The following is a 26,267-nucleotide window of genomic DNA, read 5'->3' as shown; positions in this document are numbered from 1 at the left end:
AACTAGGAGCTAGTAAGAATCTTCAATAATGATCAGACATTATACATGCATTGTATTTCAGAAATAACATTTATCTGTAATCTTTACCTTCCCAACAGTTTCAAGCACCAGTAAATGCGGCTGCTGGTTTTTTTTCAAATTATTTTTTACTAAATTCTGAAATGGATGAATAAATTGCTGAAGCAAGACCAGTTATGCTTTGAGAATTTATTTCCGAGATATTTAGTTGGCATAAACAGAAACCATTTTGACCTTCAGTCTATGGCAGAGTTTGCCTTTGTGCTTAACTCCAGCTGTGTTCCAACAGCTTTGAGAAATCCTGTTGAGCCCCTCAAGAGAGATTTGTTTGCACCTGCAGCTGCACCAATATAACCTGCATGAATCACTGCTGGGGTGACAGACAGCTTGTGACAAGATAAACATGTTCAAAGTCTGACCTAGGCAGAGTGTAATCACTTGTTTGTTTATGAGCTATACGTCCTATATTAAAAACAATTTTATTTTCTTTAAATAAATCAAGCCTTTGTAATGTGTCCTTACTCCAGAACTTTACAGTCTTTAGAGAAGTGAAAAATAGTTCATTTGTAAGACAAGATGCTTGTGGGTTTAGGCTGCTTTTGAATCCCCAAAGAATTCTTCAGTGTAGCACAGAATTTGAAACTGCAGATGCACACACGTAGGCAGGTTGTGTTCAGAGCTTGTAGATGAATTTAGAGATTTGTGAATAATCAGAGTCTGGATTAGGAAGAAAGTAAATTAACAAATCATCAAAGCAAATGTGATTATTTGTGTGCATTCTTAGCACTATTCAGTATATATCTTACTAGAATGATGAAGAAAACTGAGATTTTTTTCCATGGGCACAGTGGAAAAAACATTTTGTTTAGCCTAGTAAAGCAAAAGCTGAGTATTTGTATAATAACTATGTATAATTAGAGTGCAGCTAAAGAGTGAGTCAGAAAAAACCCTCTGGAAAGGCATCTCAGTGGGTGGTAGTACTGACACCCAAAGAAAGGTGGCCAGTTACTTCTGGAGACACTTAATTGGAAATGAAAGCGTTTATTAATTAGAAAGGGAGGGTTCTGGAACAGTCTCCCTGGGAGAGTAGTGTACCAAAGAAACTGAGTGCTTTTTAGGAGAAATTTGGTGGATTTATGAAAACTCATGGTCTGATGTTTATGACCATAATGGAATGAGTTGGCAGTGGGGTGATACTGAGATTCAGTATCAGTTGGAATGTATATGAAGATACCTCTTCATTAACAAACTGCATTGAGTTTGCAAGAAGTTGCCTACTGGTAATAATTCTAAATACTGTTGATTGTGTTTAAATAATTTCTCAGATATGGGAATTTTTCTTAGTGTTTCGGGAGGTATCAAAAAGGTGGCAGATATAGTGTAGAATTACAGAATCTTATTAGGAAATAGATTTTGCAAGGAGTAGATGTTAACAATGCAGACCTTACAATAACTGAAAAGCAGACAATTTTTATTTGCTATGGAAGCCCTTTTCCAAAGCAGTACCTGTGCTGAATATCTAAGCAATACCTCTATGCTGAATATGTGTTCTAACTGCCTTGTAATGAAATATTCAACATCACTGTTTGGAACATTTCCTGCAGTCACAGGGAAGGACAGCTACTCTTTTTGTTTGTCCTTAATCCAGTTGTTATTTTTCAAGAATTAATGGAAAGGTTAATAGCCTGAATGAATCATATAATTGATAATCAGTGTTAGATAAAATCATTTAATTTTGGCTATACTTAAATGCGTTTAAAAATCCAAATTATTTTCAACTTGATGTTATATTTTCTGATTGAAATTACCAACAGAATACCAGACTATGACAGCATAACCCAAATAAAACACAGAACCAATTAGTTTCCCCAGAATAAGCTAACCTTCTTCCCTTTCCATTAAACAAATGTAATGTGTTTACAGGGCTGCTCTTGGTCTGTTATATTTGTGGATTTTGATGCCCATAATCGTAACAGGCAGACTCTGTGTTCATTGCTGCCCCGAGAGTCAAGGTCTCATGTAAGTAATTAAATAAAATTCTCCTCGACAGACTGTGGAGGAAATAAATGGATGTGAATTCTTAGTTGCATGATGGCCCTTATGTTCTGCTTGATAAGGATGGGAATTTGCTGGGAAGGTGTTAAATTTTTGCTTCTTAAGTGTCACTGTGCTGTAGTTGTTTTTCTGAAGTAGAATTACTGTGGTGTTCTTTGTTTTGTTAATACATAGGTTAGAATGGTAGCATCTTGGGAGCTTCCTAAACAATTGTAAAATAAATTTGGAAATAACTGAAGTGAGGTTTTGCAGTCTTGGTGATTGTTTTTCTTTTGGCCTAGTTTCCAATATACACTGTGCCTGCATTTTTGAAACACTTTTTGTTTTAGCTTTAATTCTTTCTTTTGTCTAGGAAAAAAGCCTTCAAGGTTGGCTTATCATAAATTGCTGAATATAGACAATTTCTTGTTGTTATAAACTACCGTTACAAATGTATTTCCTCAGTGAGTAAATCTAAGCGACATAAGTATAGATTAGTTAAAAAAAGATCTATTTCAGTGCTACCATCAAAGGTGAATTTGGGTTTTGAAAATCAGTAATTTAAAATGAGTGTTAATAGAGTTCTGCTTTTTTGTATGTTCTTGGACGTAAGAGCATTTTTGTTCGTGAAACAGACTGTTATAATCTTCAACATTAATAGTTTACTTATTGTGGATAAGAATTATGGAAGAGTTGTAATGCTGGATAATTAAAATAAAAGGCACTGTCAGCTACTTTTTTATAGTCAAATGGTCTTCTATAACTCTTGCTGTTTGTTATTTGCTGGAGACTTGAAATATTCCAGCAGAAGCTGATTTCACAGCTTACTTACTTATCCCATAGAAGGAATCTTTGTGTCCTTTTCTTCTTTTTATGGGTTCATGTCAGTCATATTGGCAAAAACGTTATTTTTAACAGTTGAATATCTTGAATATGTCAGCAGAAAAGAATACTCTTTTGTGTTTCTGTAAGCTTACCTGTAATGGTGATGCACTGGTTAGTAATTTTTCTATGTTTTTAATTTATAATAGGTGCACATGGTTCTTGAGAAGGTTGCTCATATTTTCTCCTGGAATTATTTCCTTATCCTCTTAATTGTAAATCAGATAAGCTTGTTTGTTGAAGCACCTGAAGACTATTCCTGAAAAAGATGTTCAGGAATGATAATTTAATCACTACACCTTTACAAAATATTTGTGATTCTTTTGAGCATATGATACCCAAATGTTTGTATTTTTTCCAGGAATAACCTGGAGGATATATTTTTAAAAAACCAACAAAACACAAAGTTTTAGAATGTTTTCACTTATACCTGCACATTATCAATTGTAAAACAGGTCAGATTCTGAGTCAGAGTTCTCTTTCAAATCCTCTGTCTGGATATTTGGGTTGTAGTTTATCCTGATGTCTCTTTAGAAGTTTTATTTTGCACCTTATTTAAGTATGTTAGTACTAGGATTTTGATAAAGATAAGTTTGGAACATTATCTTATATTTCACTTAGTAGGTTAAACAGTCTTTGTGCATCAAATAATTGTCAGGAATCTAATTAAATGTGTAACGTCCTATTTCTCCATCTCCTCCTACAGAATACTGATGCAGCTCTTTTGCCCTGTCTTAGTTACCCAGCATTTGCTTTGGATGATGAGGTTTTGTTTGGTCAAACACTAGATAAAATTATCAGAAAACTGAAAGGAAAATACGGGTTTAAAAGGTTTCTGAGAGATGGGTACAGAACAGCACTGGAGGACAGAACCCGGCGGTACTACAAACCAGCAGAAATTAAGGTAAAGGAATACTTGACCTATGACCTTATGGACAGATTGTGGTTTTCCAAAATGCTTAGGCAGTACTTGAAAAAGAAAACAAACCCCAAAGCCAAACAAAACAAAATCCTCCCAACACCCCAAAAGAAAACAAAAGGAAGCCAGACACCTCTCTGCAGTAATTGTAATTTGAATTGCCCAGTGATGCCTAATTGCTTCAAGTGAAGGAGATGCATTTTGTAATTTGCATGTGCAGTTTTCAGAGATTGCTAAGTCAGCAAGTGAGTCATTGGCTTGTTTTGTAATGAATGTGCTTTCATTTACATTTAGGGTACAGTTGATTTCACATAACAAATAAGGAAATTATTTATCATTTCATTTAATTTCACAGCTGACTACAGTCTGAGTGCATAGAAAACAATTTTGCTTTTGATCACAATATTTATCAGTAAAGGTTATCTAAATGAAAATTTATTTCTTTTTTTTTCCCCATAGTTTCTCTGAAAAATTAAAAAGTAGGTTGTTTAAACATTCTGCTTGAGAATGAGCCACAGCAGATGTAAAGGCACAGTTAAAGTGGCCGTAGGATTAAGGAGTGGTAACCTAAATGACAAACTGACATTCTAAAATGTTTTTGTGTTTATAATTGTCTTTTGTTGCTTAGAAATTATTCAACAGAATTATTCAGATATATTTCCTTCAATGAAAATGATGAAATGTCTGAATTTTTCTTCTTTTCAGCTTTTTGATGGCATTGAGTGTGAATTCCCTCTTTTTTTTATTTTCATGATCATCGATGGTAAGTATAGCTTCACATCCCTGTTCTTGAAAGACATTGGAGAGATGAGCTCTTAGAAGAAAGAGACAAAATTTTCCTGTCCTGTGAAAATAAACCATAATGCAGTGACACTAAATATCTCGTTGAGAGTTCTGCCTCCTGGGTTAAAAAACCCCCAAGCACCCCAACCTGTGGTGACCTGTTTTTAGAATAGAACTTGATAAGGGTGTTTTAAAAGGTTCGATCTGTGACATTGTCCTGCATTGCCTTTTAAGCCTAATAATCTTTCACAGTTTATCAAACCTTTGCAGCAGCACTCGAGAGAAAAGGAAGTGGAAGAGAGAACACATTGACACACTGAATGTTGCAGCAGGTCTTTTCAAGTTGAATATTGAGTGGAAATTGAAACAGAATTCAGAAAGAAGAAAGTGAACCAGAAAAGGCCACAATTTTTCACAATCAGTCTGATTAAATTAAAAAAACCCAAAAAAACCCATAAAATCAAAACACCAACAAAACCACCACTACCTAGACCTTGTCTTGAGGATAGGAGACACACCAAAGAAGTTCAGGGGATGATTCAGGATGGAAGCTAAAACTTTGATAGAACAGAAGTCTGATTAAGCAAATCAGTAGGGTTACAGCTGTCAAAAAGATTTTTAAATGGATTAAAATCTGGCCATTTTTTTTTCTTTTTTTGCACCTCCATAGTATGTTAAATAGTTTTCAAATAAAGACAGTGAGAGGCATAGAAATATGCTGTCTAGCTCAACTCCTCTGTGGCCAGCCACAGATTAAAATATTGTGTTTGAAGATACAATAAGGTTTCACAATTGATATTTCTAAAGGAGTGCTTGATGTTTTTCAAAGAGTGAGGCCCAAAACTGAGGAGAAAGGCACTGACATTTAATGCTGCCCACTTGCAGTTTTGGGAAGAACAAAAAGGTAGTGATCTTTAACTGAAGTTATCAGAAGAATAAAAGAAGCATTTTACTCTTCTTGCATACAAAAAAGAGTAAAAAATACTTTGCACATACTGTCCTTGTCCTTTCTTCCTGGACCACACTTTTAGCAAATAGACCAATTCTGTTAGTAGATTTTGTGCAAATATCTCCAAATCCACAGGTTTCCTTAATGTAAAATTTGAAGTGTAAACAGACTGCAAAAAGACAATGGAATGGGAGGAGCAGATTACAGGGGAATATCTCTGTAATGAAAACATTAAAGAAACCCCTCAAACTGCTGCATTGTGAATACTGGTTTAGCTGTAAGCCTATTCGCCCATCCAACACACAGACTACAAAAGAAAGCCTTTTCTGCAAATTGTATTAAGCAACTAAATATCCAAGTAACTTCTGGTAGCTGGGTTTTGTTACCTGTATGACAATGGGACAGTGCTTGTCAAAGTGATACAGTTTTTGCTGGGTGAGCAGAAATGATTTTGATATTATTGATATATGTTTTCATTTAAGAACTTTTGATGAGCTGAGCACTGGTCATGTTAGTGTTGATCAGATTCATTTTGGGAAGTTCTGCTAAAAAAAACCATTTAAGGTACTGGTACTCCCAAACATACCAGTGTCTCCCCAGCAGCAGCATCAGAGAGTTGACTGTTCTATTTAATATCTTGAGGTGTGTCAGCAGTTCTCAATCTCTATAATATGGTGATATAATACCTGTATAACTTACAGATGTAACATTCCATCAAAAAATCTTTGGAGAGATTCAGTTTGCTACTTCAAATTTCTTTTGTATTTATTTAATGGGATTTCTGGGCAACTCTCATCTAGATCAGTTTGCAGCTCTGCCCTGAATATTTAGAATGAGGCTGTTTGTCTCCACACTGACCCATAAGCTCTGCCCCTTTGTTCTGCTATAATTGAGGAAGTTCTTTACAGTGAGCTGGGCTGGTTGTCTGTGTCCAGGTCCTGCCCCCTGTAAGTTCAGAGCTTTACTATCTCATGTAACTTGACATTTATTTCAGTTTAAGCTACTAACAGAACACCTGATTCATGATCCCTGTGAGATTTAGCTGTAGCAGTAAGTGAGGATATACAGTTTAGTCTTTTACTTCTGTGTAGATACTAAAGAGTTTGAAAAAATATTTAGTTTTGAAAAATAAGCACTGGATTGTTTTTTTCTTTTTCTTATATGAACATTAGGCTCATGAAAAAATTATTTCCTCCATTAAATCAATTATTGTTTGGTTATTTTTAGGCGTTTTTAGAGGAAATCCTACACAAGTAAAGGAATATCAGGATCTTCTGGACCCTTTGCTTCAACATACACCTGAAGGTATTATCTGGAAATCATTCTCTGAAACACTTCTAGCTTTTTATTGATCTGAAATAATTAAACTACTGACTTCCCTATTAATGTATATTGTGGTCAGAGCAAAGGAGAAGTAAAAATATCAGTATGTTTCTCCATGGGATAATACTGATACTAAAATAATCTCTTTTATGTAGATACATTGCATCATGAAGTGTGATAACAAAAGTAACATTGTCTGGAAAAATGCTGCTGATACTGATATAAGTTTTATGTTGTACCCACTCATTCCTCCCCTGCTTCATTGTTTACCATTTACATTGTTCACTTTGACTTTCCTGGTAAATAGTAACTGCCAACAGTTAGATTGTTTCAGTGTTCCACCTGGATACAATTGGGAGTTGCTCTCATCTTTCATTGTCACTTAATTTCACAAGATTTAAAAAATAATTTGCTACATGCATATGAAATTGGTTCTAGATTAGAGCAGGGAAAATGGCAGCATTCTAATATAAATGTTCTCTTACTTAATTTATGCACTCCAGAATGTTTGTGGCACTGCAGACGAGGCTATTGATGGCCTACAGATGCATCCATCCAAAATTCAGTTAAAAAAAAGAAAAAGACCATAAGTTTGAGTGGGAAGAAAAAAAATGGCCAGAGAACAGAACAAGCTTCAATATACTGACAATCCAATTTTAAAACTCACATTTTAGTCACCTGTTCTTACATCTGTGGTACAGTTACACAAGTAGATGTAGAGTATTTTAGTCTGACTTGTTCTTTAAATTTATTGAAGTGAATTAGTTTCTGTAAGAAAAACAAACATTTCCTTACCAAGTTTTCATTATGTAACAAATTTTCTGACCTTGCTAGTCCTTGGTTTTTTCTGATTATTAATGAACATGTGAAGTTTCATGGATGCTAAATTAATCTTGTGGTTTCTTTTGTTGAATGCCATCACAGATATCCCATCTTAAACTTTCTCGGTGTGCTTTGATACCTCACTCACTTGAATATTCTATCTCTAATAACTCTCATTTTTCCATTTTTTATTCTGTTTCTTGCCAGCAATTTTTTGTCTTAGCAAGTAGCCAGACACTGCGGCCTTATTCTGTTTATCACCAGTTCTTTATCCAAATAAATTCAAAACTAAAGCAATACAAAGGCAAAATTTAGTTTTGAAGGAAGCATATTAATTTGCATTTCTATTTCATATAATTAGGTCAATCATTTGTCATTATGTTCCTAAATTACTGATGCATATCCACTTAAAAAGTGTGGAAATAAAGGTTATTGGTCTACAATGACCAGCAATACCTGTGGCATAATTCTATATAGAAGGTATGTTATCTTTCAGTGAAGAAGTTATGCCATTTTGATTCATGATGTTTCAAAATTCAAGTGCTGGTTTTAAGCATTTGATTAATAAAAGTATGTAAAACCAAGTTGACTATTTTTGACCAGGATTTTAGTTTTAAAAAGTTGCCTGATGCTGAGCATGTGTTAACTGCAGGGCAAAACACCCCAAGTGTTTCACTGTGACCCGACTTTCATTGCTTTTGGTTATGGTTTGTTACCTGAACTGCATTTTGCTTTAGGTTTTATTTTCATTTTGCACAGTAAGATGCTGCACAGACACCATACATGTTCTGGGAAGAAATTCTGAGGAAAAGTTTGGTGAAATATGAGGTAGTTTAATATTACCCTGGGTTTCCTACACTGCTTGTGGTTTTGAGAGAGGATAATGAATGACATCCATCTGTGTTCAATCAAATTGTTACTAAGGTGTAATTTTTCCTATTTTGGATCCACTTTAGCTTTATTGGGGGACTCCAATCAAATAATGAGGGAAGTGATTACTTACTGTTTATTTTAAAAATCCCAGGGTGTCCTGTTGTGCCCAAGTATTACTATGTGCCAGCTGACTTTGTTGAAATGGAAAAGAAGAGCCCTGGCAGTCAGAAACGGTTTCCCAGTAACAATGGCCGGGATGGAAAGTTGTTCCTGTGGGGACAGGCCATGTACATCATTGCCAAACTCCTGGGTAAGAGGCTGAGCAGGTTCTGTCAGGTTTTGACTGTGTCTTGATCATGTTTTTCTTGAATCTGAACGAAAACATTGGCTTCAGTTTTGAATGGACTATGAGTGTCACGTGTGTCTTTTGCTTTGGTACTTACATGATGGACAAAAATTGCTTTTTAAAGGTCTTTCCATTTTTATGCTGCATGCAACATACTATGAGGCTTAGTGGAATATTTCATGGAGTACTGAAAATCTTTTAAACATGATAGATCTATTTTTTTTTGCTTTTTCTTTTCCTGGCTTTTCCTCTTATTTCCATTTCTTCATAACAAAATATATTCATGTGATGCTTTCTGGATTAACTGTCTCAGCTGCACCTGTACAGTGATGTTTGTAAGTGATTTATAGCGTTTTATTCAAATTATTTACTGCTTTAAGCACAAAAAGTTGAAACTTTGAATAGTTGCAGTCTCAGAGAAAGCTAATAATTTATTCAATCTGTGTTATTTTTATCCTTTGAAATGTACTTTCAATTGCTCATCTGGTTTCTTTTATAAAGTTTGACCATTGAAGATTGTTATGGTGAATTTCAGTCACAAATGAACTCTTGGTCTCACTTGAAATGATTTTATTAAAAGCTAATGCAAAAAGAGTGGTTAAGCCAGAAAAATCTTCACACTTGTTTTTTCATTTAGTATTCCTTTTAGGAGCAAGATATATCAGTTTATTTTAACAGGATCAGCATTTACCCGGTAATCAGTAAATTGAATTCTAGAAACTTTTTTCTGCGAACACTGTAAAGGGAAACAGACTGTTGATAGTAAAAATGAGAAACACTGAAGGGGAGTTTAAAAATTCGAGACTTGGCAAGAACAGTGGATGTATCTTTAGGTATGGAGGGACAGAGCCTGTCTGGTGCTCCACCTGTTTGCTTTCACTGTATTCCTTACATAATTCCTTTTTCAGCCAATGCTTTAAAATAAATGTAGGCAATCTTATTGTTAATTAAAAAAAATGAATTTAACCTCTAAGAATATTAGTCAAGTAATCCTCAAGTGTGTATGTAGGAATACTGTATTAATTCTGCTAGTATTGATCTTGTACTAATATTTGTGTATTTCTGTGCCTGCAGAATGCTGGTTAGATAAATTGTATTTATAATTTGCTAAATTTTGTTTGTGTAACATAACATTCTTGTGTTTCAGTTCTTTGATGAGCATTCTTACACACTGCTTTTTTAAAAAATAGTTGTGCTAAATCTCTTTTTGAAACATTGTCATTAGTTGCTGTTTCCTTTATTGTTTTAAAACTTTCTCTCCACTGTATTCACTACTTTCATTCACCCTCTTTTTTTTCCAAATATTCAAAATTTCAGAATTTTTTTTCCTTTCCTCTCATAGTCCTTGCAAATAGACTTCTGGAGATACCATTGCAAAGTCTATTCACTGGTGGTTGTTATATCAGGAACTCCATTTATTCATACTAATTTATAACTGGTGCATTCCATTTTGTTCCTTTCTGGATGAAAACCTACCTGAATAACAATCTCATCCTTGGTGAAAGTGTTACTTTGCTTGTTGGTGGTTGCTAATTAAGTGGAAGCCTGACTCCAAATACTTTGATATCTGGGAAGGTACTGTTTTCCCATTTCATCATCCATTCAGAAATCATTGTGTTGCCTCAAGGGTAGCAATTAATTTGTATTTGTTCAGCCTCCTTGCTCCTGCTGTGTAGGCGGGCACACGGCATCACCTTTAGATTCCTCTGCTGTCTCTGGGCCTGGGCTCTGCCTCTTGCACTCCAAACTTTTCTAAATGCAGCAACATGAAACAGAGTCAATTCTTACACATCTCTCTGCCTCCCACAGAAGTAGGGAGGTCAAAATTTGGGTCCTGCTTATAAACACTCTGAGTAACAGGCAATGAAACTGTCTGCGTGTCAGATGCCTACTGGAGGGCATCACATGTTTATGCAACTGAAAAAATTGTTTATGAAAAAAAAGCATGTGTTTTGCAGATGATTATGCTATTTTTCATACAATTCCCTCCTTATGTTGGATGAGGAGGTTTGTAAAACCTTTATGATAAGGTCCCCATTTTGAAACAAGGGAAAGGAATGCCAGGCATTCAGCTTTGTCATGCAACTTAAAATTCACTCAGTCTTTCATTTAGTAGGTCTCTTACCTTTCCTTTCCTTTTCCTTATAATTTTTATATCTTGTTCTGTGGATTCAATGCTGCCTAGAACTAGGTTAAGAGTCTTAGTTTTAATAAGATTTTTAATATTTCTTACAGTGTAGACCAAATGGGTTAAATGTTGTCAGCTGCTGCTGATGCAGATAGTGAGCTAACAAAGAAATCTCTGCTTTTGCATTCTAATACACTTGTATTTGTAATAATGGTGATGAATATTCACTGAGATCCTATTTTAAAAAAAATTGTAAATATTGAAAGTTATATTTTATAATAGTCTATTGATATAGTTCTTTTAAATATTAAATTATTCTGACCTTATATTTTAATTACTAAGCAACGTAAATCAATGTAAAATATAGTGGTAATAGAACATGTATCCTGGAAACCGCTCTTACTTTTAAGAACTGATGCATAGCCCATTGATCTTGAAATCGTTTGGTTCATCAATTTTATTGCATCACACATAAATCGAGTAACTTCCATTCCTTTAGCCAGCATAAGAATTCTGTGTAGACTGGAGCTTAGATGACTGATTTCCTTATATATGATCTGGTAACTCATGTGTCAGTATATAAATGATTTGTCCATAGTAATTTTTTTATAATCTAGCTTTTCTGGTTTTGTGTCCATGGATCATGACCCTGCAGGAGCAGAGCAGAGGAATGGGGTCCTGTCCTGGCAGGAGTCCAGCCACGTTGTCCCAGCAGAAGGCTGAGGACAGGGCAGTATCCAGTAGCTGGCAGAGCTCCCGGCACCAGCATCTCCAGCACAGCTTCCATGGTGAACTGCCCAGCCAGGGCCCTTCACTGCTGCCTGAGCATCTTCTTTCCACTGCACCATCTATTCTCTTCTTTCCTAACACTTATAAGCTTCAGTAAGGACATATTTTGAGTTTATAAACTGTTGTCTTCATTTACTACATGGTGCAGTGTTCAGAAACATTCTTATCAAGGCAGTGCTGGTTTTCTCTTGCAGCTGAATGGAGTCATGAGTCACTTCTTTTTTTAGGTTGAGAGCTTGTTGCCCAGTGTGGAGGCTTTTAAGAATAGGTACAAAATTGTTGACTTCTATATAGAAGAAATGAAAATGCATTGTGGCCTACTCTGTAGCAGAAATTAAATAAAGTTTGGAGAGTTTCATGGCAAAATGCAACTTTGGTAGAATGCTTATTTGAAGGGTATAGTGGCTCATGGTAGATTATGAATCTTTATTCAAGGAATTAGTTGAAATATTTCAATAGCATACTTTTATTGGAATACTTCATTTTTTTTCAGGAGAAGGTTAAAATAATGAATTTTTAGGTGGGCTTTTTTCCTTCCATGTAAAAAACTCCATGTAGAAATGGCTTGATTTCAAATAAATTTAAATAGGTTTTTTTACAATATCTGATTCTTAATTTTGCAGAATATCCATTTGATCTGTAAGTCATTGATCCAAAACAAGGGTTGTGGCAGCAGAACCAACTCCATCAAATAAGTTAGCATGCTTTCTTCACAAAAGCTGCTGAAGGTACTTAGGTCATTCTGTATTTTTATTATCATTTACTTTCAGCTGACAAGTTAATAAGTCCTAAGGATCTGGACCCTATTGGACGGTACGTAGCTCCCCAAGACCAGCGGAATGTGAGCATGAGATTTTCAAATCAGGTAAGCGTAGGCTTAGTTTTAAAATATTTTCACTGAAAAATTGTCATCTACATGTTATGTATGGTCTTCTAATATAACAGTTAAAGTGCAAGGAAAATATTAAGTGTATGTACATTTTCTGAGTTGATGGAGGATTGCTTTTAAAAGGAAGATTTATAACATCTGCAGTTCTGGGGAAGTGATACACATTTGCCTTCAGATTAAACAGTGCAGTCAAAATGATACAGAAAATGTAAGTTTAAATAGTTGCTAATAGATAGATATGTTTCTTTGAGTTATAAGTTATGTCAGGAATTCAAAAATGCTTTTTTTTATTCCTCCGAAACAATTTCAATGTATTAATATTTTTTTGTATTTAGAGCTCCTAAGACCTACAAGGATGAGGTTCTTTTTTTTTTGTGTGGTTGAGACACTGTCCCTGGAGATATTTAAAAGACATGCAGATGTGGCACTTAGGGACAGGGTTCAGTGCTGGGCTTGGCAGTGCTGGGTTAGCAGTTGGACTTAGTGATTGTAAAGGTCCTTTCCGGCCCTAAGGATTCTATGATCCCGTGTTCTCCTGTATTTGGATAAAATGAGTGAACAGGGATGGGGAATACTTGAAAACGTGGTCTGTATGTAGGGGACTTCTTTTATTAACGAGGTGAGAACTTGTATGTGTGAAAGCTAAAAGATGTATTTCAGCCATTATGTTTCCTTATATAAGGAATATATATTTAAGAAGTTTCTTGTTCAGCATTGTGAATTTGTTATTGAAGCATAAAAGATGAAGTATTTCAGAACTGAATAATGTTTTTCTTGTTTTATCCAAATGCTGCTTAAGCCCTCAGTTTCCTCCTCTTTCCTGTTACCAAGGTAATCCGCCTGCCTTGGCTGTTGGTTCATTCATAGTGAGACTTTCATTGTTCACAGTGCAGCACTTCTGCCATGTTAATATGAGATAATGAAAGCTCAGCGACTTCATTTTTTCCCAGTTTTTGTCTTTTCTTACCTCATGGGGTTATGAATGCAACAGAACTTGTGAGCTGCTGATACCACGTGCCCTTTTAGGAGTGCCCTCAGAAGAGGGCTGTATTGAGTCAGGGTTACTGCAGCCCATCCAACTCTTCTTCCTTTGATTCTTCAAACCAGTAACTTTTAGTGTGCCACAGCTGAACACTTTGAAGAAGATGAGGGTTTGTTCTAAAGGCACCGCATCACTCATCAGGAAATGTTTTAGCAGAAAAACATTTTTACTTCTATTTGGGGTACCCAATATATGATAGAGAATTTCCAGATCTTCAGAGAGAAGTAGCCTCTGCCCTAAGAGCTTCCCAAAAGTGGTAATGAATAATATACTTCCAGGAAGCTGTGTCCATATGTTTCCTCTTGGGGGAGTGCATGTGTGGTGCTGGAACAGGGCTCTCTTTGCTGGTTTTAGTCTGTGTTCCAAAACACAACAAAATCCAACAGCAGTCAGAGAGGTTCTCCTTTTGCTTTGCAGTGCTAATGGTCAGGTTAGATCCCATTCATAAGGTAAAAAGAAAATGGAATCATCCATACACCGTTCACTTTATTGAAAGAAGATAATGCAGGGAATTCTAGTTCAGCGAGGAGGACTCTTTAGAACTGGATTCCTTAGAATAGCTTATTTGGTTACTCCTTTTTACTGTGTCTGTATTGAGGAGAGATTATAACACAGTTTTGGTTGTTGCATTCTGTTTTGGGGAATGTAGTCTGAAGGAGGCCTGGATGGTAACAACATTTGAAAAATGAGGTAGGATGGATTTCTGGATTTGTTTTGCATTTTACTGGCATATGTGAAAGCTGATTTATTGCTGTCTTATGTTTAATTTCATATTTAACAAAAAATCATCTTACTAAATTGCCATAGTAAGACTAATTTGTCTGCTGGATTATGTTGGAATATATGTTTAGAGTAACAATTAATTAATTGTATTCTTTTAGTGTTTTGCTATGTAGACTTGGCAGTTGTTTGTGACTTCAGTTACTGTGAATTGAGATTAATACCTATTGATGAAAGGAATTGCGAAAAGAATAGTTAAAATAGTAGGCTGCTTATTTTTTTATTTTCAGGGAAATAGATAATGTGTAAAGAAGGAACTAAAATTATTAAGTGGAGGTAGACTGAGATATTTTTAGATTTTTCAGCTACCCAAGTTATGTTTAGGGTTGGAACATGTCTAATTTGGATGGTTTAGAGAGATGTACCATATTGGATGATTTGTTTTGTCATAATAATTATAAACATATTCATGCTTTCATTCCCGTTAATATAATTGTCTATCACAGTTAACACAATTCTAAATGTGTCAAATGCTGTTTTGGGATTTGAGGCACATGTGTGTGCAGGCTGGATTTCACTTAACGAGCCTCGTGTGTCAGTAACAATGGCCACACAGTGTTCAGCAGGGTCCAGCTGCTTCCAGGAGCAGATGTACTCTGTGACAATCAGGCTGGAGTTCAGTAGCAGCAAGGTGGGTCATTTGGGTCAAGTACAATGTCTTCTGTTGTGGGCTATTTCTGTTTGCCTCACCTTGCTCCATATGCTTGGAAAGCTCAGTAGGTGTAATTTCCATCGGTGTTCTTGGATATTGTTCCCACTTTCTCACATGCTCAGAATGAATGGGTTTTTTTCAGAGTTCTGAGACTTCCTGGCACTGTAAGCAGAGAGGCACATAGTGATAACATCTGTCCAGAGAGAGTGCAGCAAAAGACTAATACTGAGCTGCTTTCTCTGCTTGTGCCAGGGACGGAGTCAAGAATTTTTCCCTTTATCCTATGGTTTATAACCTTGTTAAAAAACTATGATTTTTTAATTTTTTTTTGTTGTTCTCCTTTTTGGGGAGGAAAAACAACTGATCACTATTTTATCTTGGCCTTCTGAGGTATATTTATCATCCACACAGCGTGCAGAATATAGTTGAAAGCAGCCCCTTCTGCCTGCTATCCAATGTGGAAATGGAAGGCAGAAGGTTGAGCCTGGGCAGGAGGGGTCTGTTGTTGTGTCCTGGGGAGATGGTGATTGATGCTGTGTGAACAATACTTGACCTTGCCTTATTAGACAAATGTGAAAGCCAACACATTAAAATGGAACTTTTAACAACAACAGGATTTATTTAGTGAAATATTTAGGAGTTTAATGCTTTTCCACATCTCTTTTTTTAAAAAAATATGCAGCAAATGCTATCTAGAACAATCGTTATTGAAAAGGGTGACATAGTTTTTTGAGTGTTGTATCAATTATTTTGATCTGTGTTTCTTTAGGCCGTACTTGTCATTCTTCAGGCTGTGACATGTCAAATGGCAGTGAAAATAATGTTACATGTTTAATGGTACAGCAGTCCTGTAGTTGTACAGCAATTACAGTTAAAATTTTCCACAATACTTTTAAAGGTCTAGCAAGTTTTCACACAGATTTTTTGTTGTGCCAGTTGTGCTGCAGATGCAGTTTGCATAGTTCTGGGAGGTTTTAGAACCACCACTTATTGACTGCTCCAAATGAATCGTGTCCTTGGGCACGGCTGTGTGTGAGAGGAATTGGTGCTGGGATTGGAGAGGGATGTGCCTTGCTGGCCATGTGGATTACATGGATTTGTGTACAACTTACAGTCTGTGGTTAGAAAGTCCTGCTAACTTCATCATTGATAGAGTAATAAATGAGTCTTAACTTGAAGACCAGCCCCCAGGGTAGATCACAGGCTGTCTATGAATCAGTACAGTCTTGTTTTCAGATGTGTGTGTGGGGGCTTTGTTTTTTTTTTATAAACAATTATTATGGTAAAGGATTGGTTTGAGTTTTCCTACTGTTTGTATAAATGCAAGTAATGGCACAATGACCTTATTCTGAGCAGTAAAATCTTTTAATGTCACTTGAACTTCTGACTTCTTCATCTGGTCTCTTTGTGCACGTACTTTCCATTTCATGTGGCAAAAAGTCCAAAATCTGTAGTGGAAGTGTAATGTTGACAGACTTCTGGGAGAATGTTATCAAGAATTTCTTCTGCAAATCCCTAAGATCTAACTTGATATCAAGGCTCACAGATGCCTGAGCAAGCAAGCATTCACTCTGAGCTTCCTGTTCTAAATCAATATATCTATCTCTCTATCGTCACAGAAAATGCTGTCTTTTTATACAATTGATAGAAGATGTGTTTAACTTCTGTTATTTGTGTTCTGCTGGTTTCTAGACAAGAGGAGACAAAAAGCATTTTAGCAATGAAAGTGTGAGCTGCTGTTAGGTCTGTTGATTTTACAGCTGTTGAATGCCAGGGAAGAAAGGAACAAGGAATAACTTGGACATGGCATTTTTTAGCTTGTAGTGCTGCTGCCACTGCGATAAGAAAGGTGAATTGGCACTTCAGGACCCAGGGAGCTGAGTCAGTGGTTTCACCCAACATGCTGAATTCACTCCTGTTTGCGTAGTTGCCTGATGTAAAATACTTCATGTTTGAAACAAATACTAGTATCAGTGTAATAAACAATGTGAGGAAATGCAGTTACCTGTCTGATCACAATTTTTCGGAGTAAAGGGTTGAAATCATCAGGTTGTTATTTCTAAGTGAATTTTATTGATTACCCAAAAAGCTGAATTATTTCACTCATTACAAAAACGTGTATCAAAACATTAGGTTGTATCAGGCATATATAGGTGATACATTGATTAGATAAGTTCTAAATTTTCGTATGAAATGTAGTGTTTTTTCCTATGTGATTCTTTTTAATTAAAAACCCCAAACTAATCTGAACAATGATTACCAGAAATCTGTTTATTAATGATTCTCCAAAATGCATCTTGCAGAGTCTTAGTGATAGGACAGTCTTCCCATAGTTTTGAGACTGACAAGTTTTAGTGCTATGGTGTTCTTTCAATTTGTTCATGCTGTAAGAAAAAGAAATGCAGACAGTGATGTCTGTCGTAGTTGTGAATTGTTCAAATAGCCATTGTCCCTGTTCATGCTATATTGAACAAAATCTTTAATTAGCAATGCTAATAATATTTTTTTCATTATTTTCTAGGGTCCTTTAGAAAATGACTTGGTAGTACATGTGGCCCTCATAGCAGAAAGTCAGCGGTATGTATTTACTTTTATTAAGAATTTTAATTTTAATTTATTCAGAATTTTATTAAGAATTAGGGTAGGGTTGAACAATAGATATCTTAAATGGCGTAGAACAAAATACTGCTACTTGTGTATCCCCTGCCAAGATAATTGTTAAAACTAAGACTGTTCTATGATTTGTCATTAAATTTGTCCTTATTTCATTTGTAGCTTACAAGTTTTTCTGAACACCTATGGAATCCAAACTCAGACCCCCCAGCAGGTGGAACCAATTCAGATATGGGCTCAAAAAGAACTTGTCAAAGTAAGGAATTTTACATTTAATATTTTTTTATCTAACTATACATTTCTTTTGTAAAAATAAGAATTTATATCAAACTATTAGACTTGTATCTCCCCAAGCTTGTTATCTACCTGTTTTGAATGGCAGTGGAATGAAAAGAGAAAGAAGAGGAAAACAAGAAAATGGGGTAACATACATGGAGTGTAGCACAGGAGAGAAGCAGAATACTCTGTAGGCACAGACTGATAAAAGAAAAGGGAACGCAGAAACAGATGGTGTGCAAGACCCCTGTAGTTTGGTTCATGCTCATAAATCAACCCAACAGTCTGGTCTGCTTTCACAGCCATTTCTTGCTATTAGCAGATTTAATAATCTAGAATTGAATGGCATTTTAATAAAAGAAAAACCACACCTGCTTGAAGCAGCTGGACTTGCATGAAACCAGGCACTGTTCAGTGCTCTAGTGCTGAATCAGAACTGATGCTGTGATTGTAACAGGTCAAGATAGAGTACTATTGCTAGAAGACAAAACATCTTTAGTAGCCGTGTTGTCAACGAGGCCTCAAGCTGAAGAGTCTTCAAAGAAAGAGACAATGTTACAATGCTAATGGAGTTTTGGTTTTGTTAAGAAAGCATTTTCTGCTTTTCATTCAATCAAAAAGGAAGATTGTTTTAGTGTTAAATTGTCATGTCTACTGCCATTCTTCTCGTCTCCATTATTTCCTACAAGCAGAGGTTGAAGCTGTTTGGTTTTGTTATGCAAGGATGGGTTATTTAAAGCTGTTAGTGTTCTAGTGGCTCCATTCCTTTCCCACTTGAATACGGTTACATAGCCTGGATGAACAGGTCATGTAGGTAATTTTATTTTCTCTTTTAAATAGTTCTTGCTATTAACGCAGAAACATAAGCAGGATCAGGAAGGCCCCAAGCTGACAGCAATAAAAAGCTATTGAGTGTAATGTTTGTTCAAGTGTTTGTTTTCATTTGCTTCTGAATTATCTTCCTATAGCATAAAGAAAAATTGAAATTTGGAAAATGTTCAGAATTCTAAATATTCTGTAGTAATGGTGGGTTCCTTACCTGAAACTGCCCAAATAAGGAAGAATTGCACCTTTCAGTCAGGTTTATCTGGTATGTTTATACTGTCTTGCTCACAGCTTAGTTGTTTTCTTATGGTTTTATTTTCATATACTGTAATAAATGAAGATTTTTTCTTTCGTATGTACTAGGCATACATAAATAAGACTCAAGCTATGAATAATAAGATAATTCCCTTTTGCTTGTGTTGTTGATGCTTTAATTTTGCAGGCTTGTACTAAAATTAGAATATAGATTTTCAAAGAGTTCCTATATTCCTTTTTTACCTTTGTATCTACACTGGAAAAAACATTACAGAAGGCAAAACTGGCCAGACAATTAATGCAAATGATCCTTTTAAAAAATGATTTAATTAAGCAAATTGAAAAATTTTAATTACATAGATTAGAAAAGTAATAGGAGTAAGAAGGTAAAAAGACGACCTAATATAGGAAACCACAAATTAAAAAAAACCCCACAAATAGAAAACAATTCCTAAAATGTGGTCATTATTTCTAATCAGAGCAGAATACACACAGTTTTCTTTGTAAGATATGGCAGGAGCATAAGAAAAGCTGTTTTTATCAATTTTCATGATTCTTTCTTACAGGCTTACTTTCATTTGGGAGTCAATGAGAAATTGGGATTATCTGGAAGACCAGACAGACCTATAGGATGCCTTGGAACATCAAAGGTTGTTCAAGAAATGTTTATTTTCCTGTTATTGATGTATATTTTAGATAAGCATTGAGTTAATTTCTGAATTATTTTAAACATAATTGAAATTCAATTTTATTTTATGTGTATATCTTACTTTCAAGTCCTTGTATTTGAATACTTGGCTGAATGGGGATAAAAAATGAAATATGTCGGCTTTATATTATTTTTTTTAATTCGGCTGTTCTACAGTGATTATTACTTTGATAGTTTCAAAATAAATTTTCATTTTCAACTACTTCAGTGCTTCAGATATTTTAGTGAAAAGATTAATGGAAGTTTTCTCTCTCAACAGATCTATCGAATACTGGGGAAGACTGTAGTTTGCTACTCCATCATTTTTGATCTCAGTGATTTCTACATGTCTCAGGATGTTATGATGTTGATTGATGACATTAAGGTATTTGTAACTTCTCCTTTGAGAAAGTGACAAAAATAGAGCCTGAAGAAGAATAAACTGGGAAATCTGATAAAACAGAAGACTGAAATGGGAACACTCTGTATGTGTGTTCTTTTAATACAAAAATAATCTTGCAGCTGGAAAGTGTATTAAGATGACTATCCTGACAGCCCAGTGTGAGTTCTAGTGAGCATTTCTGTCTGACAGAAAAACTGCCCCAGAAGTGATTGGGAATGCTGTAGGGCAGCAAGCAAATTATCATTTGTTTCTTTGGGAAAACAAATGTTCTTGGCTGAAAAGAGGGATGAGACTGGTGTTATGGGAAATATGAAAGCCTTACTTGGAAGAAATACTACTTGATTTTGCACAAATATTGGAAGTTGCCTGCCTGTAAGGTGGGCAGCAGTGCAGAGCTTACCAGCCACTTGCCCTGGGCTTGAGCAGCTACTCCCAGTGCACAGAAGGTGGCCCTGGTTATTCCACCCTAGTGGCTGGGATTCAAACCCTGGATCCCCATGTACACTTCCTAGGTCACTGCATGTAGTTCAATACCCTGCACTGTCTCCTGGTTTACTCCATGGTTGATATACAAGCTTATGAGTATTTTCAGAACACTTACGAAATAGCAGGGCTTGAAAAGCAGCTTGTATCCCTTGAAGAAATCTGTTCGTGATGATTAGATATAGTGGTTTTAACCTGTTGGGTGTTTGAGTGCTGTTATTTTGAGACAGCTCTTTTAATGTCTTGTACTGTATGTTGTGGTACATTGTGCTTTAGTTTGTTGTTTTGTGATTTTCTGTGACCAACATATTTTCTCTTCCCTAGAATGCCCTGCAGTTCATTAAGCAGTACTGGAAGATGCACGGTCGGCCCCTGTTTGTGGTGCTTATCCGTGAGGACAATATAAGGTAGAGAGAGATAAAAGCATGATTTGCATGTGTGGTATTTACCTAATTGCAAGATTAATGGAGTTCTGTTTCAAATTTCAGAGGGAGCAGATTCAGTCCAATATTAGATATGTTGGCAGCCTTTAGAAAGGGAGTTGTTGGAGGAGTGAAAGTTCATGTTGACAGAGTACAGGTAAGCTGGTTTTTTCTGAATGTTGTGTCCTTACCTCCTAATATGGGTACATGTGTTCGTACTACTTTTGCTTTTTACGTGGTTCTAAGGATTTTATCTAGTATCATAAAATTAAGGAGTCAAGACTCAGGACATTTGGTACACTTTGGTTTGTCTCAAAAGAAACGTGGGGTTTTTTTAATTCCTTTTGATGAGTCTTTTGAAAGTCGAAATCTTCACAGAGGATTTTCAGAAGGGAGAAGGATTTTTTTATGTTAGGCAGTCTTGTGAAATTACTCCCAAAGGATAAAGGCACGGTGTGAAGCACTGAGGGATTTCTTTTGATTAGGTAATCAACGAGGGGGGAGAAAAGGTGTTTCACATATATTAAAATTCTTACAAGAACTAAGATCTGGTTTTAACATCTTTGCTGTTTGAATTCATCTTAAAGCAGGAACATTTATTCATTAAAATGTGAAAATTACTGAGTCAGGTGCTGATTTTACAAACTTGTATGTGCTAGTTCGTCTCAGTTTACACCTATTGAAGAACACTTTTTTTGTAAGAGAGAAGACCAAAGATGCAATTATGACTTCTTGTTCCCTAGAAAATCATTAATTTGTAGAAGAGCTGGGTCATTTTTAAAGGAAATGCTCCTACCTATGACGGTTCAAGACATCCTTGGAATCTTTAAATATTTATGTATTTCTCCTGGTCCTGTATAGGTCATGTTGTCTCTCCTGGTACCATGGACTCTTTCTATAGCAAAGGTCCAGGGAGAACCTTTCATTTGGCTACAGCGTTTGTTGTTTGTGGTTTGGTTTGTTTCTTGGTTTTTTTAACTGCAAGGACTTTCTTGCATTGCATTGATTCAACTGGTGATTATCAGGCGAGAAATTTCTCCATCTGTATGTGTCCTTATTTTAAGCACTACACCAAACAACTGTCAGGGAGTAAACTTTTGCTTTCATACTCTTGGACCTTCTGGAAAAATCTTTTTTTTAATATAAAAAGTAAGGAGCAGTTTTAAAGGGTTTAAGGTGTTGACAGTCACTGGTCTTTGCTTTATTTATTAGCCACTAAAACATGGGAAAACTACAAACAAATGTTTGTTTCACTTTAAGGCAAATGGAGATGGTAGTGGGTGCCTTTCCTGCTGGGGTACAGTGTCCCTTCTCCAGCAGTTGAACTAGAATCTCTCAGTCTTGTTGCACAGTTGTCACGTTTTGTTAAGAGTCTTGTTTCATTATAGGAAAGGATTTGGGAAAAGAACAAGGGACGTGTCTAATTCCTGGTGTTTTCTTGAATAATTCATCTATTCCAACAAAATATATATTGATCTTTGTGAACTGTATTCAGCTGCTTCATTTAGATGCACATGGTAAACGTGCCTAGAGAGAATGTGTGTCTCTAACTGGGTGAATGCTCTTTTTTTCCTGTAAAATATACCAAATCTGATTTCATTTAAAAATATGTATGCTCAGAAGATTTGCAGCTCTTTTCTGATATTACCCTTCGTTGTCATCCTGTGTTCAAGCAGATGTGCAAGGCAAAGAATGAATGACACTGGTAATAAAGGCAAAGCAGGTTTTTTTATATTCAGTCATCTCACAGTGTAAGAGATCAATATTTTACTGCAGCTCATGTACAAGGAAAATGGAATATAGAAGTTCATAATGCACACTCAGTTTTACTTAGCTAATGAGAACCATCAAAAGCAGTCTTAAAAATGCTGTAGTACAATACATTCCCTCTGGCAGTAGATAAATAGGGAATTTGCATAAATTCAGAAGGAACAAATTGCAATGACTACATCAGATAAATGCAACATTTGGTTTCAGGTATGTAATCTTTTGAGGTGCATGTATTTGTAAGCTGTATTTGATGTGCAAGCTTAGGGCAGGCATGCTTGGATTAAGGAATGACTACAGAGTAGGAACGTTGTTGTGTAGTGTTTGCCTGAAACATCGCTGAGACTGACAGGAAAACCGCCCGTCCTTCAGCAATCTGTGAAATAACGAGCAATATGATCCAGAACATGGGTATTGTGCAGGACTCAAATGCAAATCCTTGATCTCAGGTGTTTTCATCAGACTTGAGTTTTGAGGGATGGACATTGCTTGATGAAGCCATAAATTCTAGGCAAAAGAACAACAAAACACCAGCAAAGAAGAGACAGCAGCCTCAGGAGACTTCTGCTGTCTTAGGCTGTCATTTTCCTTATGAGAGAGGAAAAATACTCTGAAAGTGTAAAAATATTTGGAACTGTAAATAAAGAAACTACTTTGTCAGTTGAAACCACCAGCAGCATACTGAAATCAAAAGACAGTTATATAGTAACACATTTATAATTTTTTTCAATTTTTCATTTCAGACATTAATATCTGGAGCAGTTGTTGAACAACTTGACTTCCTAAGAATCACTGAAACGGAAGAGTAAGGCTATGTAAAAATAGTAACAATGTGGTATTTGATAGTTAAAATATGTTCTGAACTGTGAAGAAATGAAATACTTATTTTTCAGGGCTCCTGTATTTAAGAGTTTGGAGGAATTGGATCTTCCAAAACATTCAAAAGTCAAGAGACAGTCTAGTACTCCAAATGCTTCTGAACTTGAGCAGCAACCAGATGTAAATATTAATGACTGGAAAAACAAGTCAACATATGAGATCCTGCAGAAACTTAATGTAAGAAAACTTGATAAAAATACAGTGTAACTTCGTTCCTGTGAAATAAGAAATTCCGTATCGATATTCTTTTTAAGAGCAGCCTGCTTAGGTCAGCATTAGTGTCATGGTCAGTGTTAATAATGCAGCTAATAACATAAAATGTGTGATGTTCCTCTTCATACTCAGAGAATCTTCCTCTTTACAGTCCTTCATCTTAGCATCACAGAACCCTCTGGCCCTTCGTGCAGTAACTGCTGCCTGTCAGTTGTCCCAGCTACCCCAATCATCTTTGGTCCTAAATGACCATTTAGAAGGGGATCCATTTGTTATGTGTCTTAGGAATAGATACTTTATTCACAAACTGAAATTCAAAAGATTTGAGTAGTGGGTATTCACTGGGAACTTCTTAATGACATCAAGGGAAAGTTCCCATCTGGCATTTTTCCTGTACATAGAGGAAAACTACCAGTATCTGTTCTAGATCTAGTGTTTGATACGAAACCACAAAGTATTCTACTTGGTTCCCTATGTCATTACAAGCATTTCTGCTCTAAATGAAAGGACCTGAGAAAGAAAAGTCAGGAAACATTTCCAAGGTCAAATTATCACAACTTAATATGAAGCACAGAGAAGCCTCTGCAAGCAGCAGTGACAAGGGTACAGCACACATAGTATATGGAATAGTTGTGAAATCCCCTTAAAAACAACATTTGTAGACTTTTTCCTAAATTAAAAAAAAAAAAACCCTTTGACTGTACTTGAAATTTTTAATAGCTGTTCTGGTTTTGCTTCACTGAAAATCTGAAGGCTATTTGTGGTTTTGTTGTTGCTGGTTTTTTTCTTTTTTAAGGACTGCAATTGCCTGGCAAGTCAAGCGTTACTCTCGAGTATATTGCTTAAAAGGGAAGGACCGAATTTTATCACCAAGGAAGGTAAGAGCTTCTTTCATTTGACTATTCAGAGTATTTGAGGAAGCAGATGTATGTTTGGTTGCAATGAACATGAATAATAGCTGTGCATGCCAGCAGTTGTGTAGCTGTTTTCTCTGCCATTTAAAGCAATTTCTGCATTAAATGGGACATGCAAATTCATAGCATGGTGGGGAATGAGCTGCTGAATGTATGAACTCTTTTAGATTGTTTGTAGGCCAGTGCTCTGTCTAGTTGTAATTTTCAGTGCATTAAAAAAATAGAGGATTTGACCTTGCGTGGAAAACTTAAGACAAGTCTGTATGTCTGTAACAGTATGAAATATATGAGTCTTTATACTTAATTTTTATTCTACTTTGATGTAATCTGACTTCAATGTATCTGTGAAACCTACTCTAATTTTTTATTATGGCTTTGTATTAGAGCATAGGATTTAAATTCCTGTAAAATAATTCTCAGAAAGCTACTGAGGCTCGTGGCCTTTGTGCTGCAAGTTTTGGTGTTTTGTTTTTTTCAGACTGCTTATTAGCTGCCTTTGTATATAAGAATACTCCTCAGAAAAAGAGGAATGTTCAGATCAAATAATATTCTCTTACTTATTCACCAAGGAGTGACTTAGCACCTCATGTTATTGAGCCCTCCTTATTAATTTTGGTGTCAGCTGAGTCTTGTGATGAAGAGTTGTCATTTTGACATAAGCATATATTATATCCGTATTGCTATATTAAAAATGTCATAGAATCATGGAATATCCTGAGTTGGAAGGGACCCACAAAGTTCATCAAAGTCCAGCTCCCAGCCCTTCACAGGACACCCCAAGAATCCCACCCTGTGCCTGAGAGCATTGTCCAAACACTCCTTGAGCTCTGTCAGGCTGGTGCTGTGCTCACTGCCCTGGGAAGCCTGTTCAGTGACCAACCACCCTCTGGGGGAAGAACCTTTTCCTAATATTCAACCTAAACCTATCCTGACTCAGCTTCAGGCCATTCCCTGGAGTCCTGTCCCTGGTCCCCACAGAGCAGAGATCAGTGTCTGCCCCTCCTCTTGCCCTCCTGAGGAAGTTGTCCCTGCAATGAGGTCCCCTCAGTCTCCTCTTCTCCATCTGAACAGACCAAGTGCCCTCAGCTGCTCCTCACACGGCTTCCCCACAAGGGAAAGCCTTTATATCTCTCCTTTGGACACTTTATAATATCTTTCTTATGTTGTGGTGCCCAAAACTGCACTCAGTACTGAAAAACAATGTCGAGTGGAATAAAATTCATTGGCTGACACCCAGTGCAGGTTGTGGTTGGAATCTGCACATTAGGCCCATGTAGCTTTTCTGCCAGTTACCTGTACT

General features: G+C 36.0%; 1 protein-coding gene across 6 annotated transcripts in view; it reads left to right on the top strand.

Annotated features, from left to right (window-relative positions):
* PHKB (phosphorylase kinase regulatory subunit beta) overlaps positions 1-26,267 on the top strand; it is a 67,826-nt gene that overhangs the window by 26,701 nt on the left and 14,858 nt on the right. For all 6 annotated transcript variants that reach the window (XM_027685168.1, XM_027685165.1, XM_027685163.1 and 3 more), the window contains 15 exons: positions 1,942-2,037; positions 3,641-3,838; positions 4,559-4,616; positions 6,813-6,890; positions 8,755-8,913; positions 12,637-12,731; positions 17,751-17,806; positions 18,005-18,098; positions 19,765-19,848; positions 20,167-20,271; positions 21,097-21,179; positions 21,261-21,351; positions 23,705-23,766; positions 23,855-24,017; positions 24,850-24,931. In XM_027685168.1, coding sequence (XP_027540969.1) covers positions 1,942-2,037; positions 3,641-3,838; positions 4,559-4,616; positions 6,813-6,890; positions 8,755-8,913; positions 12,637-12,731; positions 17,751-17,806; positions 18,005-18,098; positions 19,765-19,848; positions 20,167-20,271; positions 21,097-21,179; positions 21,261-21,351; positions 23,705-23,766; positions 23,855-24,017; positions 24,850-24,931 — 1,504 coding nt within the window. The remainder of the gene's footprint in view (positions 1-1,941; positions 2,038-3,640; positions 3,839-4,558; positions 4,617-6,812; positions 6,891-8,754; positions 8,914-12,636; positions 12,732-17,750; positions 17,807-18,004; positions 18,099-19,764; positions 19,849-20,166; positions 20,272-21,096; positions 21,180-21,260; positions 21,352-23,704; positions 23,767-23,854; positions 24,018-24,849; positions 24,932-26,267) is intronic.

This window comes from Neopelma chrysocephalum, unplaced genomic scaffold, assembly GCF_003984885.1.
Source record: "Neopelma chrysocephalum unplaced genomic scaffold, ASM398488v2 Primary Assembly neopelma1_68, whole genome shotgun sequence".
NCBI classification, from domain to species: Eukaryota; Metazoa; Chordata; class Aves; order Passeriformes; family Pipridae; genus Neopelma; species Neopelma chrysocephalum.
This window is presented reverse-complemented; position numbering and strand designations above follow the sequence as displayed.